The sequence below is a fragment of the Drosophila navojoa genome, chromosome 2 (assembly GCF_054131105.1).
Source record: "Drosophila navojoa isolate 15081-1374.11 chromosome 2, UAZ_NAV_1.0, whole genome shotgun sequence".
NCBI classification, from domain to species: Eukaryota; Metazoa; Arthropoda; class Insecta; order Diptera; family Drosophilidae; genus Drosophila; species Drosophila navojoa.
In genome coordinates, this window is record NC_142890.1 from 16,751,192 (window position 1) to 16,773,844 (window position 22,653).

At 37.9% G+C, this 22,653-nt stretch overlaps 3 protein-coding genes and 1 long non-coding RNA gene across 6 annotated transcripts in view; 3 read left to right on the forward strand and 1 right to left on the reverse strand.

Annotated features, from left to right (window-relative positions):
• The window catches only part of LOC149092197 (uncharacterized), a 102,586-nt gene extending 91,673 nt beyond the window's left edge, over positions 1-10,913 (forward strand). Inside the window, exon 2 of the long non-coding RNA XR_016196156.1 lies at positions 10,540-10,913. This is a non-coding gene — a long non-coding RNA (uncharacterized LOC149092197). The remainder of the gene's footprint in view (positions 1-10,539) is intronic.
• On the forward strand, positions 1,296-4,185 carry fabp (fatty acid binding protein). Its single transcript, XM_018112676.3, has 3 exons — positions 1,296-1,463; positions 3,540-3,811; positions 3,879-4,185. Exons 1-3 carry the CDS (start codon positions 1,391-1,393, stop codon positions 3,927-3,929), a joined length of 396 nt encoding a protein of 131 aa, XP_017968165.1. The 5' UTR covers positions 1,296-1,390; the 3' UTR covers positions 3,930-4,185.
• On the forward strand, positions 5,351-8,158 carry sea (mitochondrial citrate transporter scheggia). Of its 3 annotated transcripts, none has more exons than XM_018112673.3 (5): positions 5,351-5,495; positions 5,584-5,716; positions 6,854-7,188; positions 7,248-7,575; positions 7,681-8,158. In XM_018112673.3, exons 3-5 carry the CDS (start codon positions 6,860-6,862, stop codon positions 7,981-7,983), a joined length of 960 nt encoding a protein of 319 aa, XP_017968162.1. In that variant the 5' UTR covers positions 5,351-5,495; positions 5,584-5,716; positions 6,854-6,859; the 3' UTR covers positions 7,984-8,158. The 3 variants fall into 3 exon arrangements, with proteins under 3 accessions (XP_017968162.1, XP_089114409.1, XP_017968163.1); XM_089258283.1 differs by having other exon boundaries at positions 5,584-5,711; positions 6,842-7,188; XM_018112674.3 differs by lacking the exon at positions 5,351-5,495 and having other exon boundaries at positions 5,567-5,711; positions 6,842-7,188.
• LOC108659652 (8-oxo-dGDP phosphatase NUDT18) lies at positions 9,031-10,638 on the reverse strand. The gene is made up of 3 exons (XM_018112672.3): positions 10,358-10,638; positions 10,000-10,296; positions 9,031-9,944 (listed from the first exon to the last, which is right to left on the reverse strand). The coding sequence occupies exons 2-3, from the start codon at positions 10,247-10,249 to the stop codon at positions 9,154-9,156; spliced, it is 1,041 nt and encodes a 346-aa protein (XP_017968161.1). The 5' UTR covers positions 10,250-10,296; positions 10,358-10,638; the 3' UTR covers positions 9,031-9,153.
• Positions 10,914-22,653: the final 11,740 nt, after the last annotated feature.

Genomic DNA, 22,653 nt, shown 5'->3' on the forward strand with positions numbered 1-22,653 from the left:
AAATATAATAATATTTAAATATAATCGACGTACTTATATACATAAATGAAGATAATTAAATTTATATTTCAACAGTCATAAAAAATTAATTCACACAAAAGCTACTAAAGCTTTTTGTTGATCATGCAGTTCCAAGTTGGCGAAACTTGCAATTGCACTGCTTTGTTAAAAACATAAGTTGGTTTGAGACTTCGCTAAAGGAATAAGTTGAATAGGTATGGTCACTCTGGATTTTAAATCTATATGAAGTATAGAAAATAAGCGATAATGTCTAAATATGCACATACATACTCATATACCAGAATATCACAAATCATTAAAACAGAAAAAAAGGAATTGATAGATAAAAAAGTGTGTTTTGGTTAGTTGTGCTCATTCAGAATTTCATTATTTTCGTGCATATCAATATATGTTTATCTTTAAATAGCTCAAGATACGAAACAAGTGACGGCTGCAACGCATTAATGTGGAAGACGTTAATTGAATTAACGAGATAAGAAAGCAAATATGAATATAATTTGGTCTACAAGATATATAAGGTCTTTGTGAAATTGCATTCGATTGGCTTTTATGGATTTGAATGCACGATTAGATTATTCATACAATTTACTACAGGCGGGTGCACACACAAAGGAAAGTATTATAATAATAATAGCAAAAGTATTATTATTGTTGACCCACAATGGCTATTATGTATAAAATTTATATATATATATGTCTACATGCAAGCCTCTGTAGTATCAGAAGATTCCACTTAGGTTTGCAGTTCTCACAGCATATGGAACACGAATCTTACGGACGGCACGTTTGAATCAATTTAACTGCAGGCAATTGATCATGTCAATTTAGCAGAGGTTGTTCACACATACGTAAATATATATATATAAATATTTATATATATAATTTTTTTATAAATAAATAATTAAATAAAAAATATTTAATTGCTAAAATTAGTAACAAGTATATCATAAATATATATAGATTTGTATTTAACGATCAAAACTTGGAAATTGTTGATTTTTTGATTAATTCGTTTACTCATTGCACGCAGATATATATTTATTACTCAATAAAAGCCACATCTTTTTACTCGTTTTATGCAATCTTTATCTGCATAAAACACAAATTGACACCTTTATTTGTAATTTTATTGATGTATCCATATCGATAACGTTTGATTCGTGCTGCCATATATAAATCCCTGGCGCGAACTCGCGCTCTTTTTTGCGCTCTCTCTGCTTACTCAAGCGAAGCTTTTACTTACTTTTTAGCAGCTGGTAACGCTGCATTCGCGTATAAAAACAGTCGGCCTGAGCGAGCTTTTAGCAGTGGTGGTCTGATTTCGTGTATCTCAACGAAGTGAACGCATTTGCAAAGAAAACATATTATAATGGCATCTTTCATTGGCAAGAAGTACAAGCTGGACAAGTCCGAGAACTTCGATGAATACATGAAGGAGTTGGGTGAGTAGCTAGGATTTTATTTACTGTTAACATAGTACGAATTACGTGTGCGTGTGATGGCACGTGGAGTGCGCCATTATGCGGCCGACCGAGTGAGAAAGCGAGAGAGTGTGAAAAAGAAGCCGAAAACGCAGAGCAAAAAAAAAAAAAAAAAAAAAAAAACCGCTAGCCGGCTTTTTTTTCTGCAGATGTGCAAGAGAAAGATGATGAAGTGTCAGGGCCAATAGAAACGAAAAACGTGGTTTCAAGTTTTTTGGAGTTGCTAGAGAGAACTTTATGAATCAGGTGCAAAAGTCATTAAAAGGCAACCTTATCGGGGACTAGCTAATGGGGCAATAAACTAAAAAACTACTTAAAATGAAGTCTGCACTTTAATCAAAGAAAGTTTTTAATTCCCATGCAAACAGCTTTTATGGTTAATTACTATATTTTACAGCACTTTGAAGTGCTATACGGCAATTTTCAATTTACAATGCTCTACTATTAGGAGACAAGAAGAGTAAATAGTTTTCTGCAAATTTAAGTTCTACAATTTAAGACTTTTAAGTCTTTTCATGTACAAATCTATAAATTCATTTTTTGGCAAAGCCGGCTTAACTTCAAGATATAACATAAAAGACTAACAAGAGCATTCTTTTACAGATTTGAAATTTATACACTTCCACAGCAGTTAAGATAAATACGGTTAAAAAGTATTTTGTTCTTTTAGTTTATTTTGTTTAGTGTATGTATTAATGACCCGTCCCAAGGTTAGTTTTGAAACCCATAGTCTGCCTAGTCATCCATTAAATTATTTAAACAATAGTCGAACTTTGTTCTGTTTAGTCTAGTCCGGGGTTCGAGTTGTTGGAGGATTTGGAAATTTAATTCGTTACGGAATATGTATGTGTTTCTGTAATTTTGTTATTACTTGCGGTCTTTTTCGCGGTTTGGAGTGTAAAATCAAATCACAAACAAGATATCATTTTCCAACATCAAACGTCGACACTTAAGAGGTTTGGATTACCAGATTTTTAACGAAAATAACTATCAACGTAAAATAAGTGGCTGTTGAGACACGTCAAATAATACTTTAGTTTTTATCTGATTGAACGATGCACCCTGAACGTATATAGCATAATCGATAAACCTTTTACCAACATAGTATATAACGTTCATATAATAATGATAATATAGTTTTGAGATTACAATTTCTGTGCTTTTGTTGTTGCACCTTGCACCTTATCAATAACCGGGTGGGCTCTATAGCAACAAAAAGTCATTAGCCATTTATTTTATTTATATTTTTATTTTTGCGAACTTTTTTCTAATCTACTCCAGCTCAAGCAAATGATAGACAACAAGGGGGCCATTTATTATTGGGGCACAGCTCAAAAAGTTTCCCTGGGAACCTGTCGAACCATAAAACACTCAAGAGCAAAAGGTTGTCCACTTAAAAGAGTACATAATTGAACATAATTGATTTGTCTCTGCAAATTGATGGTCAACAGGGGGCACAGCTCTCTATAGAGGAACTACAATTTATATATATATGTATATCAATATCATGTGTGTATATGTATATACTATATACGTGCATTGCGATAAGGTCCGCTTGCATCTCGGTTCGCTCGTATTTATTTAGGCTGACCAATTGATAAGTACCGGAGGCTGTGCGTCTGACCCCCCAGCACGGTCGACATCGTTAACCTTGAGTATGACTCTCGATCTGCTGTTGGTTGAGCTATGTCTGGGTTACTTGCTGGCAACTTCACAATTCAGCTTGATTATTTCAATTAAATACAATATGATTTGCATTGTGTGTGGGTCTTCAACTTTGACTGAATAATTCAATTAGTAACTCTCCAAATCTTCGTATATAAGACGATATATGTATGTACATATATAAAGTTTTCTTTTTGCCCTACTGCACTCTACATTGTACTTTGTCAGAGCTTGGCCTAGTTTCAATATGGTTTTTTTTTTAATACTAGAGCTTATCGAGCTATTTATAAATTTATTGAATTTAAGTTGCGTTTATTGATTGAATATATAAATAATACAAATATATTGATTTAAATTTTTAATATTTTTCAGGCGTTGGCATGGTTTTGCGCAAAATGGGCAACACCGTCAGCCCCACTGTGGAGGTGACCGTGGACGGCGACACCTACACACTGACCACCACGTCGACATTCAAAACCTCCGCCATTAGCTTCAAGCTGGGCGAGGAGTTCGATGAGGAGACTTTGGATGGCCGCAAAGTCAAGAGCGTGATCACTCTGGATGGCAACAAACTGACGCAGGAGCAGAAGGGCGACAAGCCCTCGACCATCGTGCGCGAGTTCAACGACAACGAACTGATTACCGTAAGTCCAGCCCGAGTCCAATGTTCAGCTGCCGTATCTAACTATATGTATATCTTATCTCCCATAGACACTCACCATTGGCAACATCAAGAGCGTGCGCATCTACAAGGCAGTCTAAGCATCCATTTCGACTGCAAACTTGACTGAACTATCAACTGTCTAAACTATATTTGCATTATGAACTGATTCCCAGTTTAGTAATATATATATATTGTTATTGATTAACAACGCAACAAATTATGAAAATATGAACTGCACTTTAATTCTAATGCTTATTTATAAACATACGCATATATTCAATATATATGAGTGTAGATGACATGTGAAATTTTCAAAATGCATTTGAATAAACAATTATTTCGCTTTAACTTGAACATTTAGCGTTATGTTTATATGAAGGCCGAAAAAATGTTTATTTTAAATTTAGCATACGGAAATCGTAATATAATCATTAAACATAATGAAATGGGAGTGAAACCAGAATATCGTTTACTATTTTCAAATAAGAAACCAATAAGTACTTTATACATTCCATTACCAAAGACCAAAGAATGAGCAACAGATTCTAATAGAACCCAATCTAGATTTGTCATAAAAACTTAATTGGAAACAATTAACTAATCTAGTTTTGGGTTTGAGGAATAAAAATTTTAATAAGGAAAAGCGCTTAAAAATAGAAATACGTGCCCGAAATGAAAATCCGTGCATATACAGATGCAAATTTGTTGCAGTTCAGATCGTCTCATATTCTCTATTTGGGGGTCTTAATAGTGTTTGTGGGCGGCTCGGCTTGATATTATATCAAGTTGATGTGGGAATAACGGCAATTTGATTATATGAGCTGCAGTGCAAGTACGTATTTGTATGTATGTATGTATATGTCGGCTTGCTGACATATGCAACAACATTCTGACCCATAGTACATCATAACGCTCCCTCCCACGCATTTCCTTTCTGGAGCTGTCGTCACTTTAACGAAGCAGACAAATGTACCTACCTACTTACATATGTATGTATGTATATACCTCCGTGTATATATGAGTAGTTATAGTTGTATGGGTGAGTCATGCGCAGTTGAGAGACGGACAAATCGTGATTGGTTTGCGGCTTGGTTGGCAGTCACAGTTCCAGTTTGCCGGCTCCAGCATATATTCGAGTATTTATCCACATGGGCGGCTGATTAAACAAGAAGTAAGTTGCTAAACGAAAAAAAGTGATAAAAACCGTATATAGTGTGCTATAAATTGATAACAATTATATCGATTTACTGGCTGGGGGCATAAACTGGTGCATGACTTAAGCTAATCAGCGACACGCACACCGTCTGAGAGTGTACGAGTGTATGTGTGAGCGCATTGTGTAATAGCTCCACAGCAGAATCGTGATATGATTGTTGCCTATTTTGCGGCTGTTCACAAACAAAAAGCACGTTTCTCAGTTTAACTAGCGCAAGGGCGAGCTTTTCCAGTTGAAAAAGCTGCGGCAAGTTTTGGCGAGCCAAACGGGTTTTGCTGATTAAGAGACATAGATCGTGTTTTACTTTATTTCTTTCTGCTGCGTCGTCAAAACAGCAACGCAATCCAGTATCACGCCATTGCCGTTACTTTTGCTCTTCGTCGACGCGTCGACAGCTCGCTCTCGCTTCCATGCGCTCAGCCGCGCGATCTGCGGCGAGCAGCAGTTGGTTAGTTTCTGCTTGTTTACAAATGTGCTGCTTATTTGAATTTTTTTGTAGCTTTCTCTGCGATTGGAAAATGAAATTTTTTTTTCAGTTGAGTCGCTGCCCTAGCCACGAACGCGTCGCAGTCGCATTCCAATCAGCTCGATAGAAAAAAAAAAAAAAACAGCCAAAGAGCTCCAGTGCCAAAGTGAACCAGTTATTGCATTTCTTCCAATTGTAAATGAGTGAGTTGAGCTTAGAACTATTGTGTGCTAAATTGCACACATTTCCAATCAGAAAAAGACAGATCAAATACCGGCAACAGTTCTCCAATTGAAAGCTTACTGGAATTGTTATTTTTCGCTTAGGTGTGTCCGTGTGTGTGTGTGTGTGTGTGTGGGAGAGCCAATTTCCAATAAAAAGTTATCATACAACTTTGTTTATCTTTATCATTTATGTTTGAGTTTGCTCATTTGATATCAATTGTAAATCAGATTCCAAAATTAACCTGCATAATTATCGCACGAAATACCAAAATTTATTATGGCATTGCAGAAATTATATAACAATAAAAAAAGTCGAGTGTAAAGAGCAAAACAGAAAGAGAATTACTATAGAGTACTTCATGAGTTTTTTTGTTTCGTTTCGTTTCAAAGTACTATCATACGATCTTAAGTAATCGCAATCAGTTGCAGATGTTTCCATGGCAATCGACAATTCTCTCTATTGGAATTATACAACATAGATTTTGTTTTGTTTTTGAACTTTGCTTTCAAGGTGAAAATCGACGCGATAAAATCACGAATTGTCACGAAACAAGCAAACGTTATAGATTAGCCATAGACATAACCTAGACATACTACCTAAAGAGTTGCAATATTGCTTTTTATACGATGATCTCGATTTCTGAACGGGGTATATGAGGCGAGTCATATTTTGAGCGATTTTCCCATATAATGTTGTCTAAAATTATTAGTGCTATAATTGAATAATATAATAATATAATATAATAATATTCTTATAAGAATCATTGTGTGACAGTTACAAAGTTACAGTTTGAGAATGTACCTTCAGTAGTTTAAGTACAAAATATATTTATTTTTGAGTTGTTTTTTTCTTGTATATTGCTTGATATAATTATGTATATTCCGATGCAGCTATCTCTGAGATATTTTGTTTTTGTTATATTCTATTTTAGGATCGATTTTTTCCATCCACCCTCGCACACCTTAACGCAGAGCTTGTTTGCTTTGACAACAAACTCCCATTCAAATTGGGATCTTCTAAATTTAGTAGATTTTCGATATTTTATACTATGCACTCCCCACTAAATTGTTGTATGTCTTTTTTTTGTTTGTTGTTGTTGTATTATTAATTTATAGTTAGAGATGGATCGGTCCCGCGTGCCCTTGTTGTTAAGTCCCTATCAAAACCGGCCCTGGATGGTCAATGATGGAGCTGCTGCGGCGGCAGCAGGTGGCTCTAAGGGCCTGAAGGGCATTGTTGCCGGTGGTATTACCGGCGGCATTGAGATCTGCATTACATATCCCACCGAGTACGTGAAGACGCAGCTGCAGTTGGATGAGAAGGGGGCCAATAAGCGATACAACGGTATTGCTGACTGTGTGAAGAAGACGGTGAGTGAACGCGGCTTCTTCGGACTATATCGTGGCCTCAGCGTTCTAGTCTATGGTAGCATACCCAAGTCGGCGGCCAGGTGAGCTTGATGGACTACATAAACTATTCGATCACCTATCTAATTGTTCTCCCTGACAGATTTGGGGCCTTCGAATACCTGCGCTCTAAAGCTGTCAATTCTCAGGGCCAACTGAGCAATTCTGGCAAATTGCTCTGTGGTCTGGGCGCTGGTGTCTGTGAGGCTATCGTTGCGGTCACCCCCATGGAAACCATCAAGGTGAAGTTCATCAATGATCAGCGCAGTGCGAATCCGAGATTCAAAGGCTTCGCCCATGGCGTCGGCGAGATAATCAAAGCGGAGGGCATCAGCGGCATTTATAAGGGTCTTTCAGCAACGATCTTGAAGCAGGGCTCCAACCAGGCCATTCGCTTCTTCGTCATGGAGTCCCTGAAGGACTTATACAAGGTAATTATAATTGAAATAATTTATAGGCATTACCTAAACTTAACTATGTCGTATCCCATAAAAATTAGCAAATTTAAACTTAAATTTACATTCTTCTTCTTTCAGGGCGATGATCCAAATAAATCAGTGCCCAAATTGTTAGTGGGCGCGTTTGGTGCCGTTGCTGGTGCTGCCTCCGTATTTGGTAATACGCCCTTGGATGTGGTCAAGACCCGTATGCAGGGCCTCGAAGCTTCCAAGTATAAAAATACGGCGGATTGTGCATTGCAAATATTCCGAAACGAAGGTCCAGCGGCATTTTACAAGGGCACAGTGCCCCGTTTGGGACGTGTGTGTCTGGATGTAGGCATCACCTTTATGATCTACGATTCATTTATGGAGGTTTTCAACAAAGTTTGGAAGGACTAAATTTAAAGTTAATATGTAGTTATTGGCGTGCATCTTACGTCATCATCGTTCGGACCTATTCAACGAATGTGAAAAATTGTAATGTAGAGTCATGTGTAAATTGCGTGTAAGAGTTTCTGACCAGAGCATTTGACAACGAATTGTAAATAGGAAATAAAATTCAATGTTGTAGTAATTGTTTTTTGATTCTTGCTTCGAGGAATTATGCCAATTTAATTCAATCTCTATTTCCCAGGAACTAAACAATGAAGTCTAGTGACGCTCGGAACTAGCAAATGATAAATGCTAGACGGGAAAGCTGAAGATTAGATAATCCCAACAGTCAAGCCCACATAAATTCCACTGGTAAGCATTTAAGATCATCATAAACTTTCTGGTTATGGTGATCTACGTGCAATAAAGATAATCATTGTAATGCGAGAGAGAATTATCTCATCATGGTTATGAAAGATCATTACACTATTACAATATTGAATTCATCTTGCCCAGGCTAATGATCATGATCTTTCCTAAGAAAAATATCATTCAATTAGATGCCAATCATAATTATACATAGTATATCAACTATTATTTAAAATATTAATAGCTTACCTAATTACATATGTATATATTACATATCTACTATTATGAATATTAATTGCTTAAAGTAATAGCACCGAATTGCACCACCTCCGAACAGCAGTAATTTTGGATAGCGACTGTGCGACACCAGACTCAGGCTCGCCTTTATATAGGCAGCAGTCCCACTCAGACCCGTGTAACTCTCTTGAGCCTGCTTCAGAGCTAATTTTAATATTCGCTCAAATGCAGAGATTTGCTCACTTGATTTTATGAAAGCAGCGCTTTTATAGTAGAGATTGCTAGAATTGTTTCAGAATTAATCAGTAACTCAAGTCAAGTTCTCAGTTCGCACTACATACATACATATATGTATATGTATACATAGGAAGTAGATGATAAAAACAAAATAGTTTCTGTAAAATGCCTCACATGCATTTAATAAGAAATAAAATAAAAACAAAAATTTCCAAAATTTCTGGATTGTCATAAAAGTTTACATGCAACAATTTTATAATCAAGTGGCAATTGGTATATTTAAATACTAAGGCATATAATATAAGCTTGCACCATTTAAAGGAGAGTTACGGCTAGTAATTAGTTGATAGTAAGCTAACGTATCACGTTGAGTGGTATGGAGGCATTCTTGCTGCTGAGTATGCGGGCCAGCGTCTCGTCCAGCGGCGAGCTAAGCTCTTGCCAAATGCATTTGCCAATCAGCGAAATTTCCTCGAGCGGCGGCCTGAAGGCCACCAAGAGATTCAGGCAAAGGCCATCGCTGCCTTCCTCGCTGTTGGTGCCATGCTCCACGCTGAGCAGACCATGCGGACGATGCTGTGGCAGCTCAGCGCCAAATATTTCGATCATAAACTTGCGCAACGTCGAGTGCAGGCTGCGATTCGGATGCATCTCCACAGTCGGAAAATGATGAGCATTCTTCTCACTGATGAGTATGTTCATCGAGTTGCTGGCACGCTTGCGCGCCACGGCCAGCACTCGTAAGTAGTTGCGTTTGTGCGGATAACGCGTGGGCAGCACATTCGCATGCCAAAGCGGCTGCTTGGCCACACCCTCTGCTGACTTCGCCAACTTCTGGTGCTGATGATAGGCGCGTCCGATTTCAATTATGTTGAGTATATCGTTGGCCCGCAACGGCACCTCCTTGACACTGCGCAACCACAGCGCTTGTATGGACTCTGCATCCGCATCGGCTGGTGTTTTTAGACGGCCACCCGTAATGCGACCCGTCAGCACAAAGCGAAACCAGGAGCCACCCGCCGATTCCACGGCCAGCAATGTAGTCATCTCGGCATTGAGGCCAGTCTCCTCGAACAGTTCACGCGCAGCTGCTTCCGTAATGGATTCGCCCTTTTCCATGCGACCGGCGGGCAAATACCATTTACCTGCGTCAACAAAAACATGCTACAAACAATGTCGATTTGCCAATTGCCAACTCACCTGCGCAACTGGGCTTGGCCTCCTCGATCATGAGCAGCTCGTCGTGCTCATTGAACATGACACAGGCCACTATATAGTTAATCGTCTGCCCGACTTTCGGCACAAAGTCACCCGTTGCCGATGGCTGCACGCCCTGCGCTTCGGCCGTGGCATTTTGTTCTTTTAGTGAGAAGTCACATAATTCTGGTGTTATATCGCCCAGATCTTTGGCATTCAATATGCTGCGCACTTTCTCCTCAATTGAAGACATCTTGCTTGCTAATATATGTATATCTTCTATATATGGTTAGATGTGACCTATTGTGAAAGTGTGCTTGAAATGAATTTTTTGTTTGGTGACAAATTGAGTCGAACTTACGTTTAGCACAAAATTCCGTGGCGAAATGACTCAATTGAACGAAACATGCTTGGCTTAACTTATGCATATAGCAAAAAATATTATGCAAATTACAAATTCTTCAAGCGCGGCTCTCCAGTTGTCTGAAACGTACTCAAGAGCGGGCAAGATGTGACTGGACAATGAAGACGGCAATCAGCGAGCTTGCTTTTTTTTTATATATATTTTATTTTGTTCTTGTTATGGCTGGCACACAGGTGCTTAGTAGTCTGCTAACGACGCAAACGCAAACTCAAACGCGACAACGAGCAACACGTATTTTGGCCTGTATTTTTCTATTGATATCGAAATAGATGTCAACAACAACAACAATAAGCCGCAAGACAGGTTTTACTCTATGGAGAGAAAGTGCATTGGAATGTCTGTGTTGCTTGTGCTGCGGCTGTAGCTTGAGCTAATTCTTCGGCTGTCGGTCTTGCACATCAGTTAGAACAAGTAGCTGCAACTCAGCCGCCGATGGCAGCTAATTATTTGCACAAAACACAATTGTATTGGTTTTAATAACAAAATCGTGGTATTCGCGTTCAATCGTTATTTGTTTACAAATGCTGGCGAGTGTGACCGTGATACGATCAACTAAAAAATACCTCGAAAAAATACCACCTTTTAGTATTAAATGAGAACAGCTGAGTTAAGGCGCTCAGCTGCAGGGTGCTTCAAGTTAATTGAATCGTTTATATTTGTAATATTTACAAATATTTTTAAATTGGCGCGTGTTCCTTAAATGCTGCACCCATATGCCTTACAAACAAACACACTCTCACCCGACCACAAATTCTACAGTAATAACAATCATTCAATTTCTATTGAAAATTAGCTAGATAAACAGCAAAAGGGCGGCACAGTTGATAGATTAATGCATTTAAGTAGATAAATGTATGTAACGAACTGTCTTTATTAGCATTACGTACTTATTGTGTAGGCGAACGTCCCGGAAAGTGCGCTACTGATTGCTGGCAATAAAATTTGAATGCGGAAATTTCATTGTTTACCCAAATCGATCATCATTAAAAGCGTTTGCGTTTCGCAAGTGCGAATTGCTCGATTCCATGGCGTATACTTAACATAGGCGTTGCGTTGAGCGCCGCTGTGTTGTGGGTGGCGTACCACAAAAAGCACAGGGCGGCCCATTCTAGGTAATTCAATTTCTGTTGTATTTTATTTTTGGTATAAATGCTCGATACTATATTAGCAGTTGCCAATCTGTATGTGTGACTGTATGTACGGATATGTATATGTATGTATGGATGAATGTTTGTGACGTTACTTCAGTCGGAGTGTTTGGGTGTGTGCATGTTTATTTATGTATGTGTATGCGAGGTATAAGACTTTGTCATTACATTGTTAATTTGTTTTAGTTGTTTTTTAATTTCCTTAGAGACTCGCAAAACTCATAGAAGCGAGTGTGGGTGTGTGTGTGTGTATATGTACATGTGTGGTAATGTACTCAGCATGGGTGGTAATAAGAGCTAAAGTAAAATGCTGATAAAGTGGTGAATGCTGTGTGTGGCTGTGTGCGCTTGGAATGCGTTGCGAATGTTCGGCGCGTTGTGATGACAAGCAGAAGCGAACACAAAACGTTCATTTCCCACAAGCGCCATTATTCGTTAAAACCCGTAAATTTTGCTCGAAACAAACACACACACATACACACAGAGAGACGCATGCACACACACACACACACACACACACACGCACACTAACACATGCATGGTCACACATCTGGCAATAATAACAACAAAAGCAAGAACAACATGAAGCTGGCAAGAAGCTGCCAGCTAAACACGAATATAATGTTTAAAATGTTTATTATGTGTGTGCAACTGACGCGCGCGCTGCCAATGAGACCAGAGCGGGCCAAGGCAGACAAACGCAGGCATATGTTTGCCCATATAACTGTATTACACATGCCAGCGCACATATCTGTATGTATACTTTCGAGTGCGTGTGTGTGAGTGTGCGCTTGAATGTGTTGATTTTGGTTTTTGCCGGCAGCGACATTGACGCCGGATGTGAAACAAGTAGCCCAAATAAACCGCAATAAGCTTTTGTCACGATTAACAAGGCTTACGCAAAAATGCGTGCCAGAATAAGACGGCACAAGAGCGAGCGAGACCGAGTGCGTGTGTGGCTGAGCATAATTACATGCACATCGTTAGTCGAATATGTGGTTGTGTGTGTGCGTGTGTGTGTGTGCGTGTGCCTTTGCCATATTTTAGATTAATGATGGCGTCGACTCGTATTAGGCAAATGAAGAAATCGACTACGACAGGCTTCTGGTTGCTGGGTGTCTATATTTGCTTCTATGTATGTCTAAATGTGTCTGAGCGTGATCTGTGCATATGTGCGTGTGTGCGTTACTTTTGGTCTGCGGTTTCTCGCAGTATATCCGCTAACAAATTTGCCACAACAATAAGTGCATATCATTATGCTGATTTAAGTGGCAGCACGGCACGTAGCAACCGCCACACACACACATACACTCACACACAGACATATCTATAGCAAGTTATTACGAGCACACCTGACCCACACACACACACACACACATACACACACACGCGCAATCGCACACACTTACCGTATATATTACAGTGGGCTAGCTATGAGTATGCATGCAAGTGGGTACATAAATCTTTGTTTAAAGACACATGCACAATGTAAGTTAAATTGGCAATAACGTGCTTTTCTTTTATACGCCAGCTACAGATACAAACCCAGCCACACACTCACACACACATGCATACGTAAGGGCATAACGGTAACGGAACCTTGTTTGCAAGGAAGTAACAACCTGTTTTCACCCCATGTAGTGGGTTTCGCTTTTATGTGCGCCTTGCCGCGCCACGACTTGCCTTCTCGCTTTTTCCCCCCGCAGCTCCACGGCACACCCTGATCCGCATCGCCTTGACTGGCGAGAGGACGGCGCTTTCCTTCTCCTTTTTTCTCTCCCATTTTTATTTTCTTTTATTTGGTGGAGCCTGTTTTGGGGTACGTTTACGGGGCGTTGCTGTTACTCCTGTTATGCTTTAATTATGCCCTTGTCAAAAGGTGGGTACGGCGTTCGTTTGCCCTCAACTTCGCTGCCTTTGTTATGTTCATATATACATACATACATTTATATGCTATACATATATACTTATGTAGATATGTTTCTATTCATGCCGACGTCCAGTCAAGTTTGTCCACACAAAACTCGAGCACAAGTTTGTTACAATAAAATGAAAGCGAGAGAAAAAACGGGAGAAGTAGAGAAACACATTTGAAAATACATACATCAATTTTTAAGTACTAATTGGAACTTTGAGTTACACAACATTTTTGCTAAATTTATGAGTCAGTTGGCCAACAATTTTCTATAGAAAACTCAGTCTCATTTCTAAAATATGAAGCGAGTTTTATATGACGGTCGACTGCCAAACAAATAAAGTTTACAAAAGGTTATTTAAGATGTTGAAGAAGAGTTAAACGAACTTTCTTTCATTGTGTTTCTTTGTATAGCTTAATAGCATTTTATCATGCTAAACTTGGTCCAGACATGAAACATGTTTCCAGTGGTCTCATTATTATTTAACTCATAATTACTTATCTTAAATTTATAGTTTAGTATAGAAGATTTAAACTAATTGTTTCTATTTTCTTTTATAACTGTCAGGCAATTTTGTATGGTACCTGATTCACAAATTCTAATTTTTTGTTTTTAAATAAAATTAATTTGGAAAATTTTTTATGAAAATTTGTTAGTTCCTTCGGTTAAATATTTGATGAAAGTAAATTAAATTTTAATTAAAGCCACAGAATAAACCAAAAAGCAAAAGTGTCTATTTTTCTTTGTTGCCCTCATCTGCTAGACAAGGGTCCAGAATTAGCTAATCAAACGGCCTGATTTACACATTGTTGCACTGACCAAACTCGAGCTAAATGTTGGTCAAACTGAGCCAAAAATCTCTTTTGTGGCAACTGATATAAATAGATTTGAAGCACTTTTCACCCGAATGCGGTCTGTTTCTGGTTTGTTTCTTGGCCTTCTGATTGCGTTCTGTGGAACGCCTTTTGTGCCCATATCGTTGTTCAAGATTTGTTTGCATTTCATTCTGCGAAGTCATTCAGCGTGACCGACAAGCGGATGCCGGAGCGTAAACGCATTCCGATATGCGATTATGCTCGGAATTCTGTTACCGAAGCTCTGCAGCTGTTGACTGTGTGTAATTACACATACGTAACGGTATCTTAAGAGAAATGCATTCGGGTACATACGCGACATACGGTGGCAACTTCCCTAAGTGGATTCAGAGTTCCCTGAGCTCAGAAAGTTGCTGTCTTAAAGAAATCATGAAATTAAAAGCCAAGAAGTCTGAAATTATGAATTTTATGTAAATTTGTAAGTGTGGCAATTTCTTAACTGTTTCATTACGCCTTGGAAAATATTTAATAAACCAAAGCATCCGAAATGAAAATGTGGTTCGTTCGCAAAGGTGGAAATGCAGGTTCACAAATCGAGCCAAATGAAAGCAAATTGGTGAATGAAACTTTCGTTTGTTAAGGCGAATTTGCATACTTAAAATACACTTAAGACGTTTCTTACTCTTTGTAGACTATTTTGGGAAGCGTTTGCGGATTCCAGAAATTCAAGAAATTACTTTCAATTTTTACAAAGAAACGACAATTCTTGGAAATTGTTTCCAAGTGTATCTGTTTGCTAAAGCAAGACGGACTGCTCAAATTGAATTCACGTGCAGCTGTCCGCTTGTCAGAGCTTTCACTGTACTTGCTGGCGATGGCATGTTGATACGCACCGGCTGGCCTTTGACTGGGCAGAACGCAATCTTATCGCACAAAGCGTGCGCTTATCTCATTAAACGTCAGGAGACGCCATTGAATCATTTTACAAATGGCTGACTACATGTCGCATATGAATATGGGGGAAGGGTGGGCAGCGGGTGGGTAACGTCTAGGCGGGCACTTGAGTGAAACCTGCACACACACACACACACACACACACACCCGTACATACACATACACGCACAGCGCAATTGCTGACAAATGAGATAATTTACACGCTGAAATGAAGCCCATAAAGGCTCATTTAAAATTCAGCGGCGTCTGGGGCATAATTTTTTCCTGTTTTTCCACTGCTTCCTCTACATCTTTTCTATGTAGTACTATACATAAATATGTATGTAAAACTGTAGATATATATACATATATATTTTGTTCCTTTTTTGTGTTGTTTCGCTCTTGCTTGCATTCAGCTCTAGCATTTTACTTTGCTTTTTGTGCTTAATGGTTTTGTGCCATGACATACGTGGCTGGATATTAAAACGTAGCCCCGGCCCCCGAGAGATATGGATGAGGGGGGAGCACGGTCTGACGTGGGGTGGAGATGGAGGGCAGCCAGTCCGACCATAACCAGTGCCATTCCCACTGCTCTGGCCGTGGCAAATGGCTTGGGGCACGACAGAAAATCTTTATTAGCATACGGCATAAAAATTTATTAAAGATGAACGCGGCTAAATGAAAAGCGCGCCAAGGATTTTCGAGTGGGCCTTTTTACATTTTTAGTTAGCTCTCTCAGTTAGCCTCTGCCACGTACTCTCGTCCTAACTGTCTGAGGGAGGGTGCGTGCTTCACTTTTATTATAAATCGATTTGAAGTTTTTGATTAGGCCGTACAGTAAAAACAACTTGGGGCGTAGTTGTGAGCTATTTAGTTTTTGTGTATTGTATTTTGTTTTTATTTCTGATTTCTTTTCTACAGGTTTTATTTTTTTTTTCACTTTTTTGTTACTGTCATTTGGTTTGTGGGGTAGTTTTTATGTGGCTCAACTTAATTTTATACAAATGACCTTAGGTCATATCACCATTTATATCCGTCAATCCCTTTTTGGTATAAGTTTTATATTTGCTTCGTTTTCGTATTTTTTTTCCTGTTTTTATTTTTCCACTTTCTTGTTTTCTGTCTTGTGTCTCTGTGTCGCTGTGCCGGCTTTTAAGGGCATTTTTATGTTCGCTTGAAGCGCCAACTAACGGCAAGCTGGCCCTAAAAGCCTTTAGCCAAATATCTTCAAGAGACAGACAGTCCTAAATGTTGTATATACTGTGTATACTTAAGTGTATGTTATATATGTATATGTACGTCTGTATATGTCTCTCTGTCTGGCTATATACTTATGTAAATAAACAAAACGCAGCATTTGTTTGTGCTTCAGAGCTGAGTTTGGTTAAGCGACACCGGAATCGCAATATAACAAGTGAAAATGTTAAACATATACTCTGTGAATGGAAAGCAAAGGGCTTTACATTGATACATTTATAGAGATGGATCATAAAAACACACATAACGGAAACTATATATTTTTATGCTCAACTATTCGTATACTTAATAATGATGATTTTTTTTCACATATGATTAAATAGCATTTTCTGTACTTCTTATAAATATTTTTCGCTGAGAAATTTTGCGAAAAAATATACATATATTATTATAAATATTAAAAAATAGGTGTTCCAATTTTTCAAAATTCATGCAATTTCTTAAGCAACAATAATATCTATATTAATAAAGACAGTTACTTATAAAATTGTATGCCTTAATTATATAAAAATCGATAAGCTATTAATTACATTCTGCGCTAATATACCCTCTTGGCTTATTTCGATTCACGCAGAGTACAAAAAGCAAATCCGTAGCCACTTGCGAAAATGAATGGAAAATTTCAGGATGAAATGGGATGGTGGGCGAGAGAGAGGGCGCACACACATATAAATATAGATGCGGATGGAGAGATAGAGAGCCACGAGGAAGAGCCAAGGCTGCAAGCTGAAGGGCGCAGATTGAGGCGGCTGCCAAAGGAGTGGGCAAGGGCCCAAGTTTGGCGTAAGTCGCAAGCATTTCCTGGTTATTCAGCACCAAAGAGCCCAACAGTCCGGCAATTGAGTTATATTTGATGCATATCAGATGCTCAATGCTCAAGTCTAAAACGAGACACAGACAAAAAGTCCGTTCGCCCCAAACGTCGTATGTGTATGTGGTCTATGTAAATGCTCCCGTGGGTTAAATAGATGGAGGCAGGGAATTCAATTCAGTGTTGGGCAGTTAAGCTCAAGTGGAAAAAGGATGCGAGTGCTACAAAGTCGAATGGATATATATATGTATGTAAATATTTATACGACATATACACACGCACACACACACACACACAGATGTTGTAATATACATATATATGTGTCATTAATTATTATATATGTATTCTTGTTGCGTATGCAGATTTCTTTGTTTGGCCATAACATAAATCATTATAAAGCGGAAAAGCAATGCTAAAGTTTAACTGACCATGTGACATTTAAGTAGTTTGTGAGCCCACTTCCAGGCCCGAAAACAAATCAAATAATCGTTAAAGGATGTTGCCCAAAGATTTTATATAAATCACACACCTAATGGCATACACAGAAATGTAATTATCATCGCAAGTTGAGGTTTGAGTTTTATAATTAAAATAAGAAAAACAAATCATTTATTTATTAATAATCGTGTTAATTGGGACATTTAAAAGGGAGAATTATCTTGTAGTCATGCAAGCCCACAAGTCATATACTCGATATTCGCCATTTATCTAATTATAGAACATGTCAAGGCTTTCAATCAGGTCATCTGATTAAAAATACAGCTGATATAGCTGCCAGTAAGCTTAAAGATGTGACACAAAACAGGACACAAAAGTTTTCTCGTGCTATATTAAAGATGTCAGAGCTGGAGTACATTTGCACATTTACTATGTATGGCTGTGTGAGCGTTATCCTCCGACTTATATTGTTGCGAAGCGCTGGAGAGACCGTGACGAGAGGGTACATAACAACGAGAGAGAGATAGATAGAGACGGACTGTGAGTGAGCGAGTGGAATGGAAGTGTAAATACATTACGTGCATTACCTAGCAGGTGGCACGTATGTAATGTCGTCTCTAGTAAATAATAAAATATAAAATTTCAATTGAGAGGCAAAATGTGGGTCCATAAATCGCAATGATATCTGGGCTGACAGCGTGAAAGCATCGCATTTAACCTCATTTTAACTTTGTAGTACTTTGTTTTTAATGCTCTTGATGGCCAATACAGAAAGATAATTGGAATGATTGAATGTTGCATTCACTCATGCTTAAGTACTCACGGCAATAAAATTAAGAGTGGTTTTTAATATTCTGCGTTTAGTGCGCCCCTGCACTTCAATCGGAAATTTACATTGAGCCGTCGTTATTTGCGGATAGACAGCGCTGATCCTATTAGGGGTCGACTCGGAAATATTTTCCCAAATGAATTACTGCCATTAGATGGCTCGCTTCTCTATGCAAATCGAATTGGATAGTCCTAGAAATCAGACATGAAAATCGATATGAATCGCAAGTGCTTGAGCAAATGTCTGAGAGCATTTCAGCAACCTTGGGCAACATCCAGACCAGCTGAAGGTGAGTTTAATGGCAACTGAATCAATGCGATACGATGCGATGCGATGTTATGCGATGCGATGCGACTCACACACGTACACACACACACGCGTTGAGACAAGTGAATGGGTGACATTTCAAGACAACTATAAAAGGAATTGTTGATTTGTATGTCAAAGGTCAAAGGAATACAGGTTAGCTATTCCCTTTGATATGGTTTCGACGTTAGTTAAAGTCTATAAACACCTTTGATAAGTGCTTATGCACTGAGCTAAATTTCTATATTCTCTATTCTATATTCTATATTCTATATTCTATATTCTATATTCTATATTCTATATTCTATATTCTATATTCTATATTCTATATTCTATATTCTATATTCTATATTCTATATTCTATATTCTATATTCTATATTCTATATTCTATATTCTATATTCTATATTCTATATTCTATATTCTATATCTATATTCTATATTCTATATTCTATATTCATATTCTATATTCTATATTCTATATTCTATATTCTATATTCTATATTCTATATTCTATATTCTATATTCTATATTCTATATTCTATATTCTATATTCTATATTCTCTATATTCTATATTCTATATTCTATATTCTATATTCTATATTCTATATTCTATATTCTATATTCTATATTCTATATTCTATATTCTATATTCTATATTCTATATTCTATATTCTATATTCTATATTCTATATTCTATATTCTATATTTCTATATTCTATATTCTATATTCTATATTCTATATTCTATATCTATATTCTATATTCTATATTCTATATTCTATATTCTATATTCTATATTCTATATTCTATATTCTATATTCTATATTCTATATTCTATATTCTATATTCTATATTCTATAGTCTATATTCTATATTCTATATTCTATATTCTATATTCTATATTCTATATTCTATATTCTATATTCTATATTCTATATTCTATATTCTATATTCTATATTCTATATTCTATATTCTATATTCTATATTCTATATTCTATATTTATTCTATATTCTATATTCTATATTCTATATTCTATATTCTATATTCTATATTCTATATTCTATATTCCTATATTCTATATTCCTATATTCTATATTCTATATTCTATATTCTATATTCTATATTCTATATTCTATATTCTATAGTCTATATTCTATATTCTATATTCTATATTCTATATTCTATATTCTATATTCTATATTCTATATTCCTATAGTCTATTTCTATATTCTATATTCTATATTCTATATTCTATATTCTATATTCTATATTCTATATTCTATATTCTATATTCTATATTCTATATTCTATATTCTATATTCTATATTCTATATTCTATATTCTATATTCTATATTCTATATTCTATATTCTATTATATGTTACATTCTCGCTCTTCAATGTACCTTTTCTATGTATCCTTTATTTCTCTTTTAGTGTGTGTGTGTGTAATGTACAGCCATCAATAAGCATAGACGTAACGACTATGGCCACGGCTGATGCCCCAATCGGGCTGCACATCTAAATCCACCTCAAATTGAATAATGAATGCAAAGTGACTGAGTGGCCGCCATTGGTGCTACCGCCCATTGCTATCGCTGCTCAATGAAATGCATTAAATCAGGGTATCGTTGAAAGCAACTTCTGGTCGCGAGAGTCTAGCTGCAGCCCCCAGTCCCTCATCAAGTGGAATACAAGCAACAACAGCAACAATGACTGCAGCGCGGTGCAGTTGGACAGGTGCCCCAAAAAGCAGGGAACGAAATTTTAATTCACGAACTGTGAGCGACGCAACGTTTCGTGTTGCTGCCCCACCCACTCATTCGCACTACTTTGACCAACCCTCGCTGTGCTGTAAACATCAATTACGCCGCCCCCAAAACTATTCACGCGATTAGCCGCGTTTTCTAGTTATTGGGTAATAGCCATTGCCACTTGCCGCTTTTTGGTAGCTTCGCCAATTGCTGGAGTGGGGCTTGGGGGAAGGGTCCTTCTAGACATATAGGCGCAAGCGAATTTCAGCGTTACGCTGAATTGAATTAACGGGTCCGGCTGTGCCGTGGCTAGCTGTAAATTTACAACGGTGCATCTGATAAACGTGGCTGTGCCGACATGCGGGCCCATAAAAAGGCTGAGCCAGTGAGTCAGCAGCCGTCGGGGCCTAAGAGTTATTTCAAATGTTGAAAACTGAGCGAAAAACACAGCGAAATGTAAAACAGACAACGTAAGCGACTCTCTTTACGTGTGTGTGAGTCTGTGTGTGTGTTTGTGCACTTGGTGTGCGTGTGTAAATTTGCTGTGCTGTGCTGTGCCGTGCTTCTGGCCTGGTCTTAAAAGCGAAAAGCCATTTGTATTCATTTGAAATTAATTTAGCATTCATGCAAGGCACAAGACGCGCCAGCCGCAAGAGACGCAACATCAGCAGCAGCACCAGCAGCGACAGCGAGGGGCGGGGTGAACGAAAGGGGGGCTGGGGTGCAGCGAGAGCGAAGGGCCCTAGTATCTGGAGCAGTGGCTGTGGCAATATATGGCGCCTAAAGCTGAGCGGCAGAGCTAAGCAATGGATAAATACGTGTACGTGGCATACATTTGCGAGCAATACAAAAGACGAGCCAAACAATTTGCTCCTAGACCCGTCGTCCTTTGCGCCTTTGCTTATCGATAAGCAGTTGACGGCTCCACCCTCCGCCCCACCCCCCGGGGCACTTTGCTGTGCACTGCGGAAACTAGCTAGGCTGGCTGCCGCCACGCTCGAGCCTCGAGCCTCGGGCCCCGTGCCTCGAGCCCCGAGACGTGCGCCTGCTCCACTAATTTTAACAAATTAATTGGCAACAATAAATTTACTTGCAAAAAGGTGCGCAGATAGCATCGCCCATAGGTTCTGCAGCAATTGGAATGTGATAGGGAGCTGTGGGTGGGGGGAGTAGCTATAGATTGCTTCACTAATTTGATTCGCTCAATGACAGACGCTTAAGCACCGTTATACACCTAATATATTTCAGACACCCACCAGAGCTAAAAGGCATGCGGCGCACGCTCTTTATATGTAAAGCAAGATTAAGTTTCTTGGGGAGATGTGGTAGAAAACCCCGTCTGCATTTTAATTTCTTAATTAAATGATTTTATTACAATAAATCTCAGATATTAGGCGAATAGATATGTAGAAATCTTATATTTTAAATTGATCAATAAAGTTTCTTCTGCTCCAAGCAGTTAAGACAGTTATCTTTACCATCTTACTATTTTGGGAATTTCAAAGGAGAGTTTAATTTGAAATGCTATGACTTTTAGTTCTTAATGATTTGATATAGTATAATATATTTCATATAATAATTTATAGCATATGCATATAAAAATATTTATAGACTGAAACAATATGCCATCTAAATTATTCTATAGTTAATGAATTCATCTAAAAACTAAAGTATATTTGTCCCATTGCGATACGTGTATATAAAGCCACAATCATACATACTTTGACAAATAATCCATATGTACATACATTAAGTTTCATACAATGCCTCGTATATAAAGTTTAACAAACTTATGGAGGCGTCAAGGATTCTAGGAAAACTTTTCAAAACTTAGATTTTAGCAACTATCACGCAAATACCAAGAAAATGAACATAATCAACCAAACTTGTTGATGGAAAATCTCGTGGATTAGATGTCTTGATTTCTTCTATTATATCTAAAAAAAAAAAAAAAGGAAAAAACGAGAAGAAAATAATATGAAAAGAAAACAATACAACAACACAAAGCTGGCTTGAGGTGTAGC